At 39.5% G+C, this 22,132-nt stretch overlaps 1 protein-coding gene across 1 annotated transcript in view; it reads right to left on the reverse strand.

The window, feature by feature from the left end:
• Positions 1-2,623: 2,623 nt before the first annotated feature.
• LOC122931690 (complexin-1) overlaps positions 2,624-22,132 on the reverse strand; it is a 271,534-nt gene continuing 252,025 nt past the window's right edge. Inside the window, exon 4 of the mRNA XM_044285760.1 lies at positions 2,624-2,821. Coding sequence (XP_044141695.1) covers positions 2,624-2,821 — 198 coding nt within the window. The remainder of the gene's footprint in view (positions 2,822-22,132) is intronic.

Raw genomic sequence — 22,132 nt, forward strand, 5'->3', positions numbered from 1 at the left:
ATGAAATCACTTTATTATTTATTGGCTGTGATTCCACTCATAAAAGAACATTTGAACTGATATCATGCAATGAGGAGTAGCAGGCAAAATACAAATAAGATTTACATTCACAAAGTCTACATCTTCTCTTGTTGCCACCGAGAAGATCGAAGCATGCATCTGATCTGAGTATATGAGCATTTAAATTGCAAAACCAATCCGCTAATCACAAAATTATGGCTGAACGGATAAACTTCTATGGGTGAAAACATTTTTGAAAGACTGTTACCCAAACATTTTACTAACATAGAGAGGAAACATATTAACGCAGCTTACACAGAAGACAATACATTTAGTTCACATCAGCATATCTGCAACGTTACATGACGAGAGGATTTCAGTAAGCTTGTTGAAAGAGACATGTAGAGCAGCCTTGATATGAGTTACATTGACACAGAAGGGGAAAAACACTAAACTAACACACAGTAAACATAGACGGAGAAATTCCAGTGCAAATTAAACACGTGATCTATTCTCTTTTACACATAGTAGCATTCACAATGAATATTGCAGTCTGATTTTTATATGGCTTTCTCTAAAGGTAGATGTAATTTATGACAAAAATAAGTAAAAAAAATTACAAAAACAATGCCACATTATTTGACTTTCTCCTCCAAAAATTCAGAGGACAACTCTCCATTATCCAAGCCTGAGACTGAAAGGGGCTCCAATGGGTTGCAAACCTATTTCTCTATTTGGGCTAGGATCTTAGGCCTTGCGTAACTCAATGTACCCCCTTCCATAATAAGAAGACAAAAAAAATTACAAAAAACTACCTCAATTACCTGAGATTAAACACATTTATGGACAGAAAGCGATGGAAGGTGACAGAGATATTCAGGATTATGTGATCAAATGAACCAGGCTTCTCTTTGGTCTTAGATTATAGCCTTATGTTACATTTGCTAAATAGGTTTATGAGACTAATGCATATAATTTTTATGATTAAGTTAATATTTTTATAATATTTATGTGTACTAAAAAAAGATATTTATATTTTTATAGTGTTTATGTTTACCATTGAAAATCTTTAGCATATACTGGAAGTAAATTTTACTTTACAATATTTAGATTGTTTTTCTATATTCAATAGGTGATATATTACAGTACATTGAATATAATCGAGTACTAGGCATTCATACCAGTGTAACATGACCATGTTTTAACACCCAGTCACGCAGGCAGAAGACCAGGACCCTCCACGGTTCTACTGATCTGAATTTAGAGTTCTGTAGAGATCCAAGTTTGATAGGTGTAGGTAGATGTTCAGTAGACGTAGAACTGAAAGGCACTTGGTCTAGAGGTCATAAAATGGACGGTAAAATGTGGTCATATTATGGCGGCTTGCAAACAACTTACTACTATATGGTAAAAGTTATAATATCATGTTGTTTGTTTTATTTTAGTTTTATACAACCAATTTTTCACACTAAATAGGACAACATTCAACAGATTTTAATCCTAAAATTCATCTGTTAAAAAGCCTTACTATCCCTTGGAAAACCAGGCCTCTAACACAACATGATTTTTATTAGGTCTCAGCTATTAATTTGTCTGTTTTTTGTAATAATTTTAGCTTTTACTTTGTATTCCATCTATGGCATGCAACTGCTATAGTCAAGTATTGAGGGTATATCATTCTTACTGTATTTAGGATAGCAATAAATCATATTGCATCCAATAATATGGGGCTAGCATACATACATATATAGCCAGAAATCTTTTTTAAGATGATTTATAGCTAATATTGCTCTTCCATTTAAATATGTAGAAGGGTAATCCTTATATTAGTAGAATAAGTCCAAAATACTAACATTATTACTGACTATTAAAATGTTAATTGTGGTACAAATAGTACTTTGGAGCTTTATGCTGTCTAAATTTTAGCAACTGGGAACTGTAAAGAATGACATTAGAAAATAATTAATCTGGCATTTTGAAGCACAGCTTGTAATAGTATAAGCAACAGCATAAAAAACATCCTACAACCATTCTGGATTAATAGAAAATGTTATTTATCAGCACTGCACAGTCAATATATCATGGTAGAGGCTGTTGTGCAGGTTACGTCCCAGGCATAGGAGCTTTACATGGTTCATTTTCTGAATTTTCTCTTAATGTCGTATGAACATAAAATAAAAAAAGAAATGTTCCCTTAAGTCCTTATGAATAGTTGCTCTTTTTTTTCTGCCAGAAACAAATGTCAATATAGATAATTTTCTAACTGGTCAAGAGCTATATGTTGTATTTACACACTGACTCTCCCTGGCTAATAAAGCATTGACATGATTGAAATGTTAATTGTGTACACAACTGCCAGATTGAACATACAAATGTACTATGGCTTATAATAAAATTGCGTAGACTGCAGCTCATAATCTTGACATCCTTTGAGAGGTGTCTATTCTATGTACTGTGACTATGTACAAAAGGAAAGGAAAAGAAAGTGGAGGGACTATAGTGAGAAAAGGTTTAGAGACGGGAGGGAGGGTAGCATGTGGCAATACTGAAATCTCCCACTAAACAAGGGGAAATTCATTGCTTTTCTGTTTATTATTAAAACAGTCTGACAGTCTACTGTGTTTTACTTCTTGAACATATCTTGAAGTGGACCAGGTAGATATTTAATAACTGTGTCTAGAATGCTTTCTTCTTCTTCATCCTCCTCATCTCCACATCCAGCAGGTATGGCCTTCTTCGGACGTGTCAGGCTTCCTTCAGCTGTAGCCTCCATTGCAGCTTGTGCCTCGGCTTCTTTCTCCTCTTTCTTCTTTATGCCATACTAAAGAACAAAGCAGAACAAAGGAAATAATGTTACTCATGTAAGAAGAAACAATCAATAAGGTGTGTATAAGTATAGGCTTGTTCTTAAAGCGGTTGTCCCTTCTCGCTGTTACTAAGGCAAGATGAGACACAGTTCTGACCACTTCAGGGCCGAGAAACAGCAGAGCGCTTCAGTGCCGTACATGAAAGCTACTGAAACAGCGTAGCACAACAAGCTATATTGTCTCTGAGTTAGGGAATCTGCATATATTGTTGTGCTACACTGTTTCTGTAGCTTTAATGAACGGCAATGTGAGCTACTGAAACAGCAGAGCGCCTTAGCACTGGTGAGATGAGATGAAACCCCTTTAAGATCCTCTACCTGTCACTACTCCTGGCATGGCTGTCTTTGTAAATAATTATACTTCAAATGAAATGACAATTCTGGATCATCTATTCTTATGACTACGTTGTGCTTTTCATATGTTATTCCTACTATAAGTTTCTGAATACATTGACAGCAGTCAGCAACGAAAGTCTTACCAGTTGAGATGTGTGACTGCACAGCTTAACACTGTCCACTTAGGGTCCATTCACACGTCCGTTGTTTCTTTCCTGATCTGTTCCATTTTTTTGCTGAACAGATCTGGACCAGATCTGTACCCATTCATTTTCAATGGGTCCTGAAAAAAAATCTGACATTGTGCTTTCCGGTTTTTTTCAGGACCCATTGAAAATGAATGGGTCCAGATCTGGTCCAGATCTGTTCAGCAAAAAACGGAACAGATCAGGAAACAAAGAACGGACGTGTGAATGGACCCTTAGTGATGCTAGTGGCAGACTGTGCAGGGACACACACCCAGTTGTCAATTTATTTGTAAACTTAAATTAAAAATAACAGAGCAATGCAAACTTATGAAAAAAGGTCCTCCAGAATCGGTAGGGGTTTTTCAGGTTCCTGATATTGATGACCTATGCTAAGGATAGTTCATTATTATCTGATCGGTTAGGGTCTGACACAGCATACTCCCACAATCAGCTGTTCCCTGCAATCTCTGGTGCTGGAACTACAGTCGCTCTTGAATGGAGCAGGAAGTATAGCTCCATTTAAAGTGTAGTGGCTGTACTGGGTTACTGCAGCTCAGCTCTTATTGAAGAGAATGGGAAATAAACTTCAGTTATCCGGGATTGCCACTACACTTTGGAAAGAGCTGAACTTCCTGTTCCATTTAAAGTGCTAGTTCCAGCACCAAATGCTGCAGGGTTTAGCTGATCAAGGAGGTGCAGGGTTTCAGAACCCCCACTGATCAGATATTAAGGGCCATTCCTGAGGAAGGGTCATCTATATCAAGAGCATGGACAACCCCTTTAATTCACGAGGAATGCTGAGAGTTACTAAAGTAGACATGTCATGAGAAGTTTCCTTATAATACATGATAATTATAAAATCATTGGTTAAAAAACATATGAATGACAGGACAAGTAACTGCACACAGTCAATTTGTTATAATAGTTAACCTGCATGGTGAATGCCATGAAATTAAAGAAATCGAAAAATAGATTTTTGGCAACCGCCTCTAATATGGTACCAGTGAAAATCTCAGCTCACTCAGCTCTATCACCAGAAAAATAAAAAAATAGTGACAGAAAAAATGTAAAAATGCTTTTTATTGTTTTAAAATAGTAACCATAGTAAAAGTAACATAAAATGATATATTTTACACAATTAATACATTGTATGCTCAACAACATGATGACATTAAGAAATACAACTTGTGCTGCAGAAAAAGAGACCTCATCGAAGTAAAAAAAGAAAAGTTATGACTTGGAAGGTGGGGATTAAAAAAATGTTAATAATTGTCATAGCTATGCTGAAGGAATGTTATGTCCTTAAGGTACCATATGCTGCCTCGTTATTATTCCTGTGTTTTTGACTCTGTTTTGACTCCTACCTTCTGATTTTAACTTTGTACCCGGCCTTGTTCCTGGATTATGATCTAAAATTAGCATTCAAAGGGGTATAACTACCACCATAGCGGTACTCAGGGTGGCCCGGGCTGCTGTGTCTGTCTGTAGTGCCATAGGTGGCATCTTCTGTAACAGCTTCAGGAAGAAGCTGCTCTTTCCCCTCAGACAGGAGGCCCTGGGGCCTGTGTGCCCCATTGCTATTCTGTCCCTACCCCTTACCCATACAACTACAAATCCATGAAGTTTAGCTTCTCAGTTGGAATGGGAAGGGAGGGATCCTGCTGTTCACATATGGAGGAAGGAAGCTCTGAAAGAAACCTGACCACTGCAGTAAGGGAGGAGGTAAGTGCTTACTGTATGTACCTGTTGTGTGTGCATATGAGACTGCATATATGTTCCTGTGTGTATAACAGATTGTATATACTGTATGTGCCTGTATATGAGCCTTTGTTTATATAAGACTTAATATACAGTATGTTCCTGTATGTGTACATGAGACTGTATATGTCTGTATGTGTATATGAAATTGTATATACGTGTGTGTATGTGTATGAGACTGTATATATCTATGTGTATGTGTATATGAGATTGTATATATGTTCCTATGTGTGTATATAAGACATTATATATGTGTCTATATGTGTATATGGGACTGTATTTATGTGTCTGTAAGTGTATAAGAGACTGTATATATGTTCCTGTGTGTGTATATGAGACTGTATATGTGTGTCTCTATGTGTATATAAGACTATATATACAGTACAGACCAAAAGTTTGGACACACCTTCTCTTTCAAAGAGTTTTCTTTATTTTCATGACAATGAAAATTGTAGATTCACACTGAAGGCATCAAAACTATGAATTAACACATGTGGAATTATATACATAACAAAAAAGTGTGAAACGACTGAAAATATGTCATATTCTAGGTTCTTCAAAGTAGCCACCTTTTGCTTTGATTACTGCTTTGCACACTCTTGGCATTCTCTTGATGAGCTTCAAGAGGTAGTCACCTGAAATGTTTTTCACTTCACAGGTGTGCCCTGTCAGGTTTAATAAGTGGGATTTCTTGCCTTATAAATGGGGTTGGGACCATCAGTTGTGTTGTGGAGAAGTCAGGTGGATACACAGCTGATAGTCCTACTGAATAGACTGTGAGAATTTGTATTATGGCAAGAAAAAAGCAGCTAAGTAAAGAAAAACGAGTGGCCATCATTACTTTAAGAAACTGCGCTACAAAGAAACTGGCTCACATGCGGACCGCCCCAGGAAAGGAAAACCAAGAGTCACCTCTGCTGCGGAGGATAAGTTCATCTGAGTCACCAGCCTCAGAAATCGCAGGTTAACAGCAGCTCAGATTAGAGACCAGGTCAATGCCACACAGAGTTCTAGCAGCAGACACATCTCTAGAACAACTGTTAAGAGGAGACTGTGTGAATCAGGCCTTCATGGTAGAATATCTACTAGGAAACCACTGCTAAGGACAGGCAACAAGCAGAAGAGACTTGTTTGGGCTAAAGAACACAAGGAATGGACATTAGACCAGTGGAAATCTGTGCTTTGGTCTGATGAGTCCAATTTTGAGATCTTTGGTTCCAACCACCGTGTCTTTGTGCGACACAGGAAAAGGTGAACGGATGGACTCTACATGCCTGGTTCCCACCGTGAAGCATGGAGGAGGTGTGTTGGTGTGGGGGTGCTTTGCTGGTGACACTGTTGGGGATTTATTCAAAATTGAAGGCATACTGAACCAGCATGGCTACCACAGCATCTTGCAGCGGCATGCTATTCCATCCGGTTTGCGTTTAGTTGGACCATCATTTATTTTTCAACAGGACAATGACCCCAAACACACCTCCAGGCTGTGTAAGGGCTATTTGACCATGAAGGAGAGTGATGGGGTGCTGCGCCAGATGACCTGGCCTCCACAGTCACAGGACCTGAACCCAATCAAGATGGTTTGGGGTGAGCTGGACCGCAGAGTGAAGGCAAAAGGGCCAACAAGTGCTAAGCATCTCTGGGAACTCCTTCAAGACTGTTGGAAGACCATTTCAGGTGACTTGAAGCTCATCAAGAGAATGCCAAGAGTGTGCAAAGCAGTAATCAAAGCAAAAGGTGGCTACTTTGAAGAACCTAGAATATTACATATTTTCAGTATATAATTCCACATGTGTTAATTCATAGTTTTGATGTCTTCAGTGTGAATCTACAATTTTCATAGTCATGAAAATAAAGAAAACTCTGAATGAGAAGGTGTGTCCAAACTTTTGGTCTGTATTGTTTGTGTGGTATATATTTACATGTTTATAACATGTGTGTTATGTATATTTATCTGTATGAGTAAATGTAATGTTTAGATTGGGTTCATATCATGGTTGTGATGCATGTTTAGTGTGTATACCTTGAAAGTCACCATCGTTCACAATAAACAAGTCCTTAGGGTTAGATTATCCAAACAAAAGGGTTGTTTAAGAATATTTTAATCATCACCAGGTATTATAATGATAAAAAAAATATATAATTTCCATCCTGAACCCCCCTCAATTAAAGCGCTGTTGCTCTGCCAAGCTTTGTTGTTCTAACTGCAGCAACGACGTGTCCATAACCCACACAGGACTTCTGCAGCCACTTACTGGCTTCAGTGGTCTAATGCTATATACTGTTAAAACCACTCATTTCCTAAAGCGGTTGTGCAGTATAACAGCATATGATTGCAGCAACAAAAACATTATGTCATAGGTCCAGCGGTGGGGGGGGGGACAGTAGCAGTGGAGCTGGAACAGACGGTGTTCAGAAAAGTAAATATCATTTTTTAAATCACTATAACAATGTCCCCAACAATTAAAAAAGCCATCGTGCACAGCATATTTAAATGTGACTGTATGGTATTTGTCAGACTCATCTGTAGTAACTGTTTATGCTCCTGGGCAGGGGTTCGGGAGGACTACTCAAAAGTGTCCTATGTGTCCCAGCCATTTCTAGTTACACACTCTTTTCAGACAGCATATCCGTAAACATAATATAAAGAGCATACAAATTACATGTAAAATCGGTAGTAAAATATGTGACGTTAAATTTATGTACTCACACCAAATCATTGCTCCTACTAATGGGCTGAGTGGATGTAATCCGAATACCACTTTTCTGAAAATTCATTTATAAGCCATAACCGGACCCCACTGATCCACAATCCTTATTCATGTGCCTTAGTGAGCATACTCTTCCAACATTTGTACCAGATGATAGTCTTAAATGCATGGGAGGTATGATGTCATATTAGAACATTTTTAAGACTAGTAGCTGTTTTTGAAGCCATTTTTGTAAGGATTTAGGATGGTACATACTATATACTGTACTGTAAAAAAAAAATAAAGTTTAAAGGGTCTCCTGAACATCAGCGCTCACATCCGCACAGTGGGTGGCAAGGGCATTGCTATGCAGAATAACAGCGAGGTACTGTAGATGCAGCACTAAATCAGCACTTTGGCCACGTCATTCTCCGGATCAGGATGGTTCCCAGAGGTTAAACTCACAACAATAGTAAAGTTATGGCACATTCTAACTTTATGTCATTAATTTATAAGATAGTAATAATGCTTTGACTAGAGATTAGGGAATTGATTGATTAGAATGGAAATTCGACCTGAATGTGTCATAAGGGTGTCAGGACCTATCGCTGACCCTGTTGTGCCTGGGATCAGAAGGTCGCAGTGGGTGGCTATGCGCTCAGTTTCTCAAAAGATAGCTCCATGACCTAATGGTCAGAATTAGTGTTGGGCGAGCATGCTTGGCCGAACACCATTTTGATTCGAGCATCTCGATGCTCAGCACATCGCAGTGTTTGGCCGAACATCGCGTGTGCCCGAGCGCGATGTTTAAGTCTCCCCCCCGCACGTTTGTTGGCTACAAGGAAGTACTAACACTCACTGTAATGCCGTAGACATGTTGGTTACTGGCATTACAGTGATTGGCTGTCCGGAACGCTTCATAGGGTGCTATATAGCACCCGATGACACGTGGTTCATCTCAGTCTTAGTCAGGGCGAGCTGCAGCAGAAGGGACAGATAGTGTAGGGACAGGAATTATTATATATATTGTGGCGAAACCAACCTTGCCACAGTGTTTTGGAGGGGGCTGGTTGCCAGCCTCCTGCCCCAGGATTACGGCCCTTTGAGATACTTTTGCTAACTTTTAAACCCCTGAACCTATTCAAGTGAATTTTGGATAGGTTTGTCCCCAAGTTATACTGTTTAAATTGATGTAAGTTATATGTATGGACAATGTAACCTCACAAAGTTGTAACAATTTATAATAAGTGTAACTTGTCAGCTTGGGAGGAATATGCTGGGTGTGGTTCTATTGTCCCATTGTGTGTTTAAATGGTGATGTCTGTCCTGTTGTCTCCACATGTGTATTGGCGATCTCCCCTTTGTCCTGAGAGATAATTGGATTGCCCTCGGTTGTCTCTGGGACAGAGAGGAGGAAACCATGATGCATTGTGGGAATGTGTTGTATCTGTTCTGTGTCGCAGTCTCCCTTCTGGTCCTCTAGGGGGCGGGAACGATTGGTTGCTGTACTTGCATTGTGTGTGTTGTAAGATATTGATTGGTTGGATTTCAAAACCCTGTGGGCAGTACTATGTTTGTTTTTTATGAATAAAAGAGGCTGTATCTGAAGTACAGTCAGACCACTGCTGACCCTCAACACGGAGCCTTGTCTCGTTATTGGGGGGATTCCCTGTATGCTGTTGGGGACTGATTGCCAGGAGTGTAAGCTGACTGTACGCTTTTCCTGTTCGTCTGCTGGCAGCTATTCGCGAGGTTCCAGTTTGGAGTGCTATTTTGTATCCAGTTCGGGAGTTTGGTGTTCTGCAGTAGCTGTGCCTGTCTCTCAGAAAGGGGCATATCGCCTAAACGGATTTTAACCCCTTGTCTGCTGAAACGGTCCGTTACATATATCTTTTTTTTTTCAGGCAGGAATTTGTGTTGAAAGGCGTTAGAGACCCAAAAGTCCTTTTAAGGACTATTGTTTTATCTGGCTGCAATATATACTATTAGTGAGGCCTGCACTAAATTTCATGCAATTGTTTGGCCGGTGCTGACAGTGACACAACCTCTGCTACATCTGTTGAGTCTGGTCAACAGAATCCTCACCCTGATCCTCCTTCCTCCCACCATGGAGAGTCTTGGCAAACAAATGATCCCACACTCAGATATTCCGAGGAGCTCTTTTCATCACCATTCCTTAAACAGTCAGAAGAAGATGATGGTGGGGAATGGCAATTAGTGTATCACGAGGTGGATGATGATAATGAGACACAGTTGCCAATAAGTCAACCGCAATTAGTATCTCAAGAGGTTGATGATGATAATGAGACACAGTTGTCAATAAGTGAGGTTCTTGTTAGGTCAACAAGTCAGGAGGATGACCAGATTGAGGAAGTGAAAGAGGAGGTGGTGGACGATGAAATCACTGACCCAACCTGGGAAGGTGGCAAGTCGAGCAAAGACAGCAGTACAGAGGGGAAGGGATGCACAGCAACACAACAGGCTGGAAGAGGTAGTGGGGTGGCAAAAGGGAGAAGGCGGGCCACACCAAATAGGCTTGCAAATGTTCCTCGGAGCACCTTGTGGCAATTTCCCTTGCCAAGGGGTAGGTGTTCCGCAGTCTGGCGCTTTTTTTAGGAAAGTGCGGACGATAAAAGAATTGGCATTTGCAACCTGAGCCGTACCAAAATGAGCAGGGGCGTGAACACTAGAAACCTCACCACCACTAGCATGATCTGCCACATGGCATCAAAGCACCCTAATAGGTGCGCCGAACGCCTTGGTCCACAATCAGTGTCTGTGGGTCACACCACTGCCTCCTCTTCCCCTGTGTTATGTGCTGGCCAATCCCCTGTCCAAGATGCAGGCCTGGATACCTCCTGCCCTGCACCTGGACCTTTGCAAGCACCAACAGCTAGCACATCCACTTCTGTGTCCCAGTGCAACATACAGATGTCCATAACCCAGGTCTTTGAACAAAAGCGTAAATACCAAGCCACCCACACACAGGCCATAGCACTAAATGTGCACCTTTCCAAACTGCTGGCCCTGGAAATGTTGCTATTTAGGCTGGACACTGAGGCTTTTTGCAGCCTGATGGCGACGGCCGTCCCTCGTTACTCAGCCCCAGCTGCCACTATTTTTCCCAGTGTGCCACCCCCGCCTTACACCAGCATTTGTCCCGTAACATCACCCGTGCCCTGACCAATGCAGTTATTGGGAAGGTCCACTTAACGACTGACATATGGACAAGTGCTTTTGGCCAGGGACTATACATTTCCCTGACGGCACACTGGGTGAACATTGTTGAGTCCGAGAGCGAGACGTACCCTGGGATGGAACAGGTGCTACCGAGTCCAAGGATTGCGGGCCCTACTTTCATCAGGATTTCCGCCACCACCTACATTAGTGGTGGCAACCCCCCCTTCTCCTCCTCCTCCTCCTCCTCCTCCTCCTCCACCTCCTCCTCCACTTCCACCTTTGAATTCTCATTTTGCAGCACCAGTCAGCCATCAGTCAGTAGCTGGAACCTAAAGGCACTTTGAATGTGGCTTTTATGGTGTATTGAATACACTGTATTCCCATGCACCCCTTCCACCACAAAAAAGGGTATGTGGTTCAATCTTCCTTTTTTCGTCCTCCTCCATATCAACATGCTTATTAGGCTGCCCTTGCTCCTAATGTTTTAGAGGATCAGCTCAGCAGCAGACCCTCATTCCTAATGTTTTAGATGGTCAGCTCAGCAGCAGACCCTCGCCCCTAATGTTTTAGATGGTCAGATCAGCAGCAGGCCCTCGCCCCTAATGTTTTAGAGGGTCACCAGCAGGCCCTTGCTCCTAATGTTTTTGAGGGTCATTAGCAGGCCATCAATCATAATTTTTCAAGGGTGTGTATGATGCCCTCATTTATGTGTAATAAAGGGTGTATTTAAGAGCTGGTTCCTTGTAATTTTTGGCAGCCCTTTCACTTAGTGCATAGGCTTTATGAGTGTAGGAGTTCCACTACATGAACAATTGTACCACAATGTGAATGAGGCCCTCCTTTATGTGATATACAGATTGTATTGGAGTTCCTGTTCCTTGTAATTTTTGGCAGCACTTGCACTTTATATACAAATAAATATACAGGAAAGAATTTTTCCTCTAAAATCGATTTTATCTTTGGTTTGTGCGTATTATTGTCAGTCTTTAAAAGTGGCGTACTACTCGGACAACATCATTCCCAGAAGTGACCTGGGAGTCCAAGATGCATCCAGACATCGTTCTCATGCTGTTACCGAACCATTTCAATGGTGTTTCCATCAATTTCTGACCTTTTCCTGTGAACCAGACCCCCTCCCCTCTTCAGAGCAGGGGGTACCTGGTTTAATGCTATGGTTCTCACATTGACTTCCATTGTGCTCTAGTGCTCTGTACAGCACCAGAGCACCTGAGCACTTTGGTGCTCGATCAACACTCATAAGAATGGATTCCAGTCCAGGCTTTCCTGCTTAGGCTTGCAATCCTTTTTCTTCCATTTAGGAATCTGTAGCTTTTCCTTTCAGCTGTTCTCTGTCAGCCATTTCCAGCTACTATATATTCTCCCTTTCTGCTTCCCTTGTTGCCAGAAATAGACATTCCTTCCAGATCTTTTGTTCTGACCTCAGGTGGACAACTGTTGCTGTGAAGCCTTTGGAACTGGAGCTGTTGGTTCGCAGGTTCACTCCTGTTGTTGTCTCCTGTTGTTGTTGTCTCCCTTCGGGGATTGTTGATTGTGTTTGTGTTGTTTGTCCTTTCCCTGTTGTTTCCCTAGGTGTCAGTGGTGAGGGCTAGTGCTCCCACCGCCCTATTCACTACCTAGGGCTTATTTCAGTGTAAGCCACAGACAAGGCACGTAATCTGCCTACAGGTTAGCAGCCCTTCTAGGGATGTCAGGGCAGCCAGGTGCCAGTGCCAGGGGAGCCAAGGGTCACCACTTCTCACTCTCCCTAGTGGAAGTGTACTCCCCATCCCCCTTTTGCTCTGCACGTCTGTTACCTGCTATCTCAGACATGATAGAATGTTTTGGAGAGAGATTTTTATGAACTTGTTCTATAAAAGAGGAGCTTTCCTATATGCTAAACTATTCGTTTTTAAAAATGCTCCTATTCTTAATTAAATCATTTTAACTTTGAACTCTTTTTCTTACTTCGTTTTCTTATTAGTGTCTCTTGTATTTATTATGTAAATGTATGAATACATTGATAACTGGCTATTGTCATCCCCTTTTGTTAGTGTGGTGTGCCAGGCCTGCACAGTTCAATACAGTCAGTACTGGTTGGACAGTGTTAGGAATGTTCACATTGTAAGCTAATGGAGGGTAGAAGAATAAGATCTTCCTTTCAAGAAGTTTTACTTTATTCCTCTGGTCATTACCTTTGTTTCCATTTTCACTGAGAAAACGGAAAGACGTTTTTAAAATAATTGCATTTAATTAATTTATTATGATGGCCTATGAGCTGTCTTCTTTCAAAATAATGTTAAAAATAATTCTAAAATTAGGAACTTTCCAAGTAAATAAATTGTAATTTATTAAAGTGTTGGCTTCTTTTAATGGGATTTTCAATCTATTTCTGCCTTTAGGCAAACCAGTTATTTGTAATGAAGTGAACATGATTGTACACAAAATATGTATTTATTATGGTATAACATATACAATTTGTTTTAATTAAAAATATCACAAGAATTAACTTTGACTTACAATTATTTCACTCTAATAATTCATACAACTGATGAAATAAAATATGACATTTAGTCAAATATTTAGCATTGAGTAAATGTAGATCTATCCCTATGGATATATTCTTTTTAATTATACTTCACATTATAAAAAACAAGAAACAAGTCTATATAAAAATTCAGCAGTAATGACTAGCATTTATTAATTGATTTGTTCCTAGGGGAAACTTAAACAGCAAAGAAAATTACACTGACTCCACTCATGTACTTTCAATTCACGTACTTTGATGATTTTGCTTGTAAATATCTTGAAAGTTTAAGCAGTTTATAGTTTTCCATAGCTTGAATACATAAAAATAATTTAATAATCTTAATGAAAATGGTAATGTAAGTAAATGAATTCTAAAAACAACTATAAAGAAAAATAAGAAAATTAAAGAGTATCTCCATTGGCTTTGTTACCATTTTCTAACAAGGTGACTGAAGAGCAAACAAATGACTCATCTTTTGTGCAATGAAATCTCTCTCTCTCTCATAGATTCAAATGCACATTTGTGGAGACATGAGCAAAATCATATCAGATGACAAGGTAAAGGCTCTTAACAGATAATAGTGGGGTAGAGGTGTGTAGTAACAGAACTCTGGGGTGTTACTAGTCCACCCCTGATGTCAAGTCAATGTTATCTTTAGTCTATTAAAACTGTAGAACTAGTTTTTTTTGGCAATAGAATGCTGGATATTTCATATTTTACTGTAATCTATTGTTTTTTCTCTTATATTAAAGCAATAAATGAAAATAACAATCAGGTACCACATTGAGCTCAGACCAGGCCCAAATTGAAACTTTTAGTTATGGTCAATTAAATATGTTTGAAAACAGTATAATGTGTCTAGTAGCAACATACCATTAGCTGCATAAGCAAAAATTTGATGTCAGTTTCCTTTCAAAATCACTGTCCCTACACTGTATTCAAACTAAATGGCAGTTATACTGTCTGTCTACTGTATACTGATGGGAATCTGTCACCAGTTGTATTCTGTCCTGTCTGAAGGCAGCAAGGCAACTAGTGACAGAAACCTTAACGGAAACACTGGGTCACTTATTTAAGTTTTAAATCAGTATTGAGCATATCCAACGTCATCCAGTGAGCCTCCATATTTATGAGCTCCTGGCTTTTCCCACATACCTGCTGCCGATTGCTATATGTTTTTCTATTGCAATTAGCAACAGGGGGTGAGGAGAATATTGGGTCTATATGGGGTGTACTGTGTATAAAGCAGCCCCATCGCTTCGCTCAAGCTAGAGCTGTTCTGGAATAGAATTTAGCAAAACAAGTCAGTTCAAGAAAGGGAGCCTTCATTCTACTAAGAGTATTCATTACCAGTTTATGCTGTCCTTAGGGCGGTATAAAACTGGTGACAGAATCCTTTTAAAGAGTTGCCTTTAGCACTCCTTTAGATTTTCCTCTCAGTCATCATACACAGTTTTGCAGAATGCACTATCTTGGTGTGTAGGCTACAAACACCTTACTTGAATATGTAGGTGTATACATTAAAATAAGCATGGAGTACTAGGACATCACTACCAATAATTAAAGCTGTAAAATGTAGACACCTAAATGTGGACATGGAGAAGTTGCCCATGAAGTGTTAAGACAGTGATCACTAAGTATTCCAAGTATATATTCCCTTGCATATAGTTCAAGAAATTGAAGAATCTAAAATTGAAGTTGGTGTGGTTCTGTATATTCCATTCCTCTTTGACAAGCAAGAGACAGAGAAAATGCTGAAAACTATATGGCTTGGCTAAAAATGTGGTTTCATAGGTAATTTATTAATCATGCAGCAGCAATACACAGCTCAGAATGTGCAACGGGTTCGTTTAAACTCTGTGATCTAGTGAAGAATGCTTATTAGACGGCAAAATCAGAAACGCTAAGGAAAGATTGTATCAGCTCTTGCAAGTGCCATTTTATGCATAAAAATGTTGTGCACAAAAATGTAGCTCTTTTCATCTCCCTCACCACTTTTACAAAAAGTGGGCAGTGGTGGGCCAGAGGAGGTGGGCCACAAGGGAGACCTCTGTAGCTCAATTTAGTAACATATGGACCAGAAAACTGAGAAACATTTGACCACAAATCTATGCTGGATCTCTATCTGGCATAGTTCTCCTTTTCTGATACAAAGAAATCCCGACAATGTGTGCCAGAATTACTACCTCGTGGTAATTCTGGCGCATTTTAAGCTAGGATAAGGTTTGCTGTTAAGACTGGCATACTATACTGCAGTCTAAATACATTCCCCCATAATCTTTTCTTTAAAGAATTGGGTTCTGTTTTTGAGACTATATCATTATGATTTATCTACCGCTAAATGCTTTAGAACACATATATGGCATAGAGTTGAAAAATTACAGAGTGACAAAGAGTTAATCTAGCCGAGACTTATAAAATAACATTTTCCCTCTTTTCAAAAGCTCATAGGCAATAAAGAAAACGTACAGCTTAAATGTATAAACAATCATTAAAGATATTGTCTGGTTTTAAGAGTACACCAGACAACTTAGGGGATCAAACTGCGAAAAGGTGAAAACTAGAGGACTGCCAGAAAAAAAAAAACGCCCTCAGGTATAGCCCAACATTCAAAAGGTTAGTTGGCCCATTGGTTCCCTAACAACATCAACCCTGCAGAAGGGAGCATAGAGCCCTGTCAGGAGAACCAGAGTGGTGGCATGGAATCTGTCAGTTAAATAATAATGTATTCTTTATTACAAGTTGATTCCCTGAGTTGTCCTGGTTCATCTTGAAACTGGACAACCCCTTCAAAAAATTATGGTCCCATTCTGATGCTGAAAGCCAAGCATTAGATACAATCTGTCGCTCCTGGAAATAGTTTTTTTTTCCCCATGGAGCTGTACACAGGTGTGTGAGTGAAAGATGTTATTGTTCTGTAGTAACTCCCTACCAGGAAAGCTCCTGAGGCACTGAGTGAGCACCATGGTAGCACATACAAGACTTCCCCTAGCAGCAATAGCTATAATCCTTGTATTTATAAGCTGTTTAAAACTTCAGCAAGGAAAATTCAGTGTGAATAAACTAAAAAAGAAATGTCTTGTAGTGTTTGTCTTAAAGCAACTGCTCTGCTTGTTTATGCAGAACAGATTAGAACACTTTTATACATCTACTCTAAAGTTGTATATATTTTGTAAACCTATAGGTTTGAATATGCTATTCACTTTCAGTCCCATACTGTTGAATGAATTAGCAGTCAACATGCATGACCACTGCACCAATTAATAGAAGAACAGAAGACCCTCTTCCTCTTATTGATACTGACGTGGGGCAATCAGATACTTACACTTAAGAGTCTTTTATAAAAGCTATTAGCTGCCCTAAGAACACTAACCTAGCTTGATCAATAGCAATTATTAACCTTCTGACCAAACTCATGTTTAAGCTGCATCAAAACATGTATTGTATCAAACATGTACCAAAAGGCTGCATGGCTGAAAGGGATCACCTGACAATCTCTAGGATACCTTTCTTATGAAGGATTTGTAGAGTTTTCATAAGATCCCTATCATCTATTGCCCCCTGCTTGCACTTCCTTTTAGTACCATCATTAGTGCTTGGGAGACTGTTCGGTGGGTGCTATTGTATACACTAGGTTTGTGTTATAAGGGAATCCAGTGGATTATTACATTTCAAGAATATTGCTTCAGTGACCTTGAGAGAGATCAATTGTGAGTCCCTACTTTCCAGGTCTGATTTTGTATTTATTTTTCAAAGGTAGAGTCAAATAATTACAACATGCTGACTTGTGCTACTAAGAGCTATTGGGATGAGTACATTGGAAACGTACAAGGCAACATATGTATAAATTGTGGCCTTACAGAAGATGACTGCATCTATAGTGATGGTGTTGTCAAGCCTACTTTTTGTTCATAATATCAGAGCATCCCCACCCCCAAGGGATAAGTAGTTCATTACCTTGCCAACTCAAGCAGGCAATGCAAAGACTTATTCTCAAGACTGTAAAACAGACAGAGGTAGAAATAGCAATTCAGAAATGGACAACGACAATACAGTATGTCTACTTGTCTCAGAACCATTCTTCGAGATCTCATGTCTACAGCACTTATTTTAGATCGCAGCGCACAAGTACCATGCCTAGGATATTAAAACCCACAGGGATCACTCCCCGCACTGGGAACATTCTGGTTCAGATTCAGAACACACATTTCTCATTCTCCACCTGTGCTACACACAGGTTGTGATGCTGAACTCAGAGCTGTATTTATAGTCTGTGTTCCTCCCTATTTACCCCAAAGATGCAATATTGGTGGTTATAAATTGCTTAATCCTTCCTTTAGTCTCCTACTGTTCTTTGATCAAATTTATTTTACTTTAGAGTGTTAATATGACAGATCAAAAAGAATAATTAATATGCCATATATGTTACTGTAAACTCTGAGTGATATTAAGTTGGAGTCATGCTAAAATATTGAAATGGAGAACGTTAACATTAATGAGCACTACTGCCTGATCTACAGTCAGCTGATGGACCAAGATATGGCGAAACACTGCCCGGATTCCCTGAGGATGCCGGTTTTCCGGTGAAACATGTTGGGGGGCAGCGTTTAGTTGGTAGCAGCAGTAGCACAGTTAGGCAGGTAAAAATCTTGAATATATTTAGATAGTTAGACCTGGTGTATGCACGCAATACATCAGTGTCTAGAACCAAGTACGGTATCTGGTTACTGCTGTGATCACAGACAGCAGGCAGGAGATCCTCAATACAATTGCTGATAAAACTGAGAGCTACACTGCTGGATTTTAAAATATTACTCTCATATCTTCAAAGTGATTATAATAAATGGGATTAAATAAAAGTTAAGTTTTATAGAAACTAGTGGGTGAAAAATAGGGCGATTATTAGTCCTCTAGGACTACTTGTAAATTATATATGATATGGACCAAGACACCTAACAGATTCAAGGGTCCTTAAGAGAATTTTATCTGTGACACATTAGTAAATTGTACTTGCATTTATTTTAATAACTCTGTAGTGTTTCTCTAAATAGGTATGCTTTTTTTTACAGATTTCATTCCACCAAGTCTCACAGCACCCTTAGCCATGGCTAGTCATATGTGCAAGTGGTCCAGTGGCAAAATATAGTGCCCCCAAAGATTTCTCACAAGAAAGGGTCATTTATCAAGCTGAAATACGCGTATTTCAGGCGCAGATGGCAGCAAAACAGCTAGATGCCCTACAATCTGCGACTTCTCCCTGCTCACGCTAGGTCTAAAAAAGTGGGAGAGGTGTTGGTGAGGAAGAGTATCTCATTTACAATTTTTTAACTCTGGTTTCAGGCGTAGAAAAGATCTAAATGCAAGGCAGCGCCGGTCTATTCATAACTTTGGTGGATCATCCGCCAGCTTAAGGCTTTATTAAGACTGACATCTAAAACACCTATATTTTTCTCCACAGCTCCCTATTGCTGGTGGACTTGCACATTTCTGAGAGAATTTCGGAAGAGCTTATGTTCTTGCAGAGAAGCCGTATGTTGCCTGTGCCAAGTCCTTGCATACCCCAGATAAATACTGAAGAACTGTAAACTGACAAGGAGAACTACCAAATTTGAATGTTTTATTGGACTACATCCAGTTTTTCCATATTCTCAGTACACTAGAAAGCACAATTCTTTATATGAAAATAGTTTACATACATAATATAGCAAGTAAATAAATATGAACTAACTGAGTCATAGACTACATTAAAGAGTAACTGATCCTCCCTAAAGTGCACCATTCACTGTGCACTTAAAACTTGGAGTACTGAGTGTGAAATTTATGAATTGGGCTGCAGCAAGGCAGGAGGATTACTAATTCCTGGCCAGAATTAGCTGAGTGGAGTGGGCTCCTGCTTCTGTTTGCTCCATTAAGCTAAGAGAACTGCATGTCAACTTTTAGCTTAGCAGCAATATTTTAGTGTGTGAAGACCTGTGTACAGTGTCTTTGTGGCAGAGAACATTTAATTGCACCTATGCTTATTAAAAAAAAAAATGCAATTTTGCTATTGTTTATAAGTGCACAATTTAGCACATTTTAGTGAGTGAATACCAGTGTTTTTGGACACTTGTTCAGAACAAGCCACCATTTATTCCAGCAGTACCTTTTATGTGTATAAATAGGGACAGGCATATGATCCTGTGACGGCATAATTTTTGGACCACTTGTTCAGAATAACAGTTTCTTCCAACACTACTATTTGTGTATATAGTTATGGGCAACATACCAATTCTGACAGCACAGTATTTTATTAAACAAGCTGTTTGTTAACACTGTCAACCATGCATTCACCCATAGCTATATATGTCATGCCTCTCTGACATTATTTACTATTGTTGTTATTGCATTAAAGAGTTTTTAAAAAAAAAGGGGAATAATAAAAAAAAAAGAGAAAGACAAGCAAGTCCTAGGAGACCTCAGAATGGTATACTGAAATTTTCAGGCTAATTTGATCACTTTTGATTTGGATAGAATCAGTCCCAACTTGAATTAAATATATTGAGTGATTTATTAGAATCGGACACAAAATGAATTTTAAGTAATTTGCTCATTTGCAGCCATAAATGATAGCTGGTTAAACAAACCTTCAAATATGTTAGCTGTAATATAGGCATAAAATTACAAATCTGTTGGTCATACTTTTCAATTTGTTTGCACTGGTTTTAACTGCTTGAAAAAGTAGGATGAGTATGCTTGTCTTGCTGATTGCAAGGGCAAAACAAGTGTGCCTGTGCGATCAGGAGCAGGGCAATGGCTATAATATACTGGAAAGTCTGATGTTTGCCATGTAACCCCTTAGATGCCAACATAGATAGTGATTGGGGCATTGAAGGTGTTTGAAAGAGGAAAGCAGATCTGTCTGGCACCCATCTGCACCATAATATGATTGCATGGTGCCAATGGTAACCGTGGCAGCCAGGGGCCTAAAGAAGACTACCATGTCTGCCATCAATATCTGCTTATAAGGCCATGGTAGAGGCATGGCTTAAAGAAAATCTGTCACATGGTTTGGCAATATGAAAGTACAACTATTGCCATGTAGAACAAAATACTTTATTTCTTGACGTACCCTTCATTCTGCGTTTGTGGCTTTCATTTTTGTATTATACAAATTAGGCTGTAAGGTGTACAGAGGGGCGTTATTATCTTTCACAGGTGCCCAGGATCGCCCCCCTCTCCAGTGCCCAGCCTCCATTAGAGCCTAAGCATGCCTCTCCAGGCCCCAAACTACACGCCCACACCAGCACTGTTGGCCGCTGCCCCCACGCTACGTCATTGTCACTCTGCCCACATATGCCATCTACAACGTCAGGATGAACAAAAAAAAAGAGAATTTAAAGGTTAATAAATTAATATATTTTAACTAAAAAAGACTCTATTCCCAGACAAATAAAATAAAGGAGTATTAATATCATTAAAACAGGATATATATATATATATATATATATATATATATATATATATATATATATATATATTTATGTGTGATAAACAGAGAGGAAAAAAACATGACCCATCAGGAAGTTCATGGTCTGGTAAGGTGTGATAAATGAAAACATCAAATGTCCTGTGAGCTATCCCAGTCTGAACCCATAAAGAGTGGTGTGAACGTCACTACAGAAAGATTTTGTATTCAGCTCCATGCTTTGATTAGAAATATTCCCAGGGAGGTCCGGCTACATCAAACAAATGACAGAAAATCCTTTCAGATGTTTGTAATTATAAGGGAGGAACTTTCTTTGTGAATGAATTCAGAAATCAATACAGTGATTTCATTATTTGTGCAGAGAACACAAGAAACATTTGGCAGCAAAATTCGAGCTGTAATCTGTCTTTGAAGGTGCTCATTTTTTTCTGCTAGTAGGAGCCCAGAGGAATCTGGGCTTATCTGTTAGCCATAACAATGGCCTCGTACATCCTACAAATCACTGTTATTATGGTATTTTTACTTTAATTTCGATGACTATTAGACATGCAACAAATTACTTTTGAACCTACTCTTCATATATGGCCGATTTTCCTCTCACTTTGCTGTAATTATACACTATTATCCATTGCTGAACAAAAGATATGAACATGCATTCAACACAGATAGCTATGTTGTTAGGTCAGTGCTTTTTAATTACTAGACAATCAATGGAATATTACACAGTACAATCATGATTGGTCCAGACTCCATAGTCAACAGTTCACACAGCAACTACTCGTGCCTCTAAAATTCCAAAGCAACAGGAGTATAATCTGTCATTTATTACCTCAGACTGCCTGTAATGGCAGTGGACTGGACCCACCACTGCCTTTCTCCTCCAGATGGGCACAGCTGCCTAAACATTCACCTTGTTTAGGGTTCATCCGCATGAACATATGGCTGACATGCCCATCTTGCAGACTGCAGACTGCAAATAGCGAGTCCACAAAACATAGGCACGAACCCTGTGAGCTCCTCATCGCTTATGCAGACCCATTGACTTGATTGCTCTGTGATTCACAAGATATAGCAAAAGATAGGACGTGTGGAAGCACAGATTGGAAGCAAGTGGAAAGACTC

The sequence above is a fragment of the Bufo gargarizans genome, chromosome 1 (assembly GCF_014858855.1).
Source record: "Bufo gargarizans isolate SCDJY-AF-19 chromosome 1, ASM1485885v1, whole genome shotgun sequence".
Taxonomy (NCBI): Eukaryota; Metazoa; Chordata; class Amphibia; order Anura; family Bufonidae; genus Bufo; species Bufo gargarizans.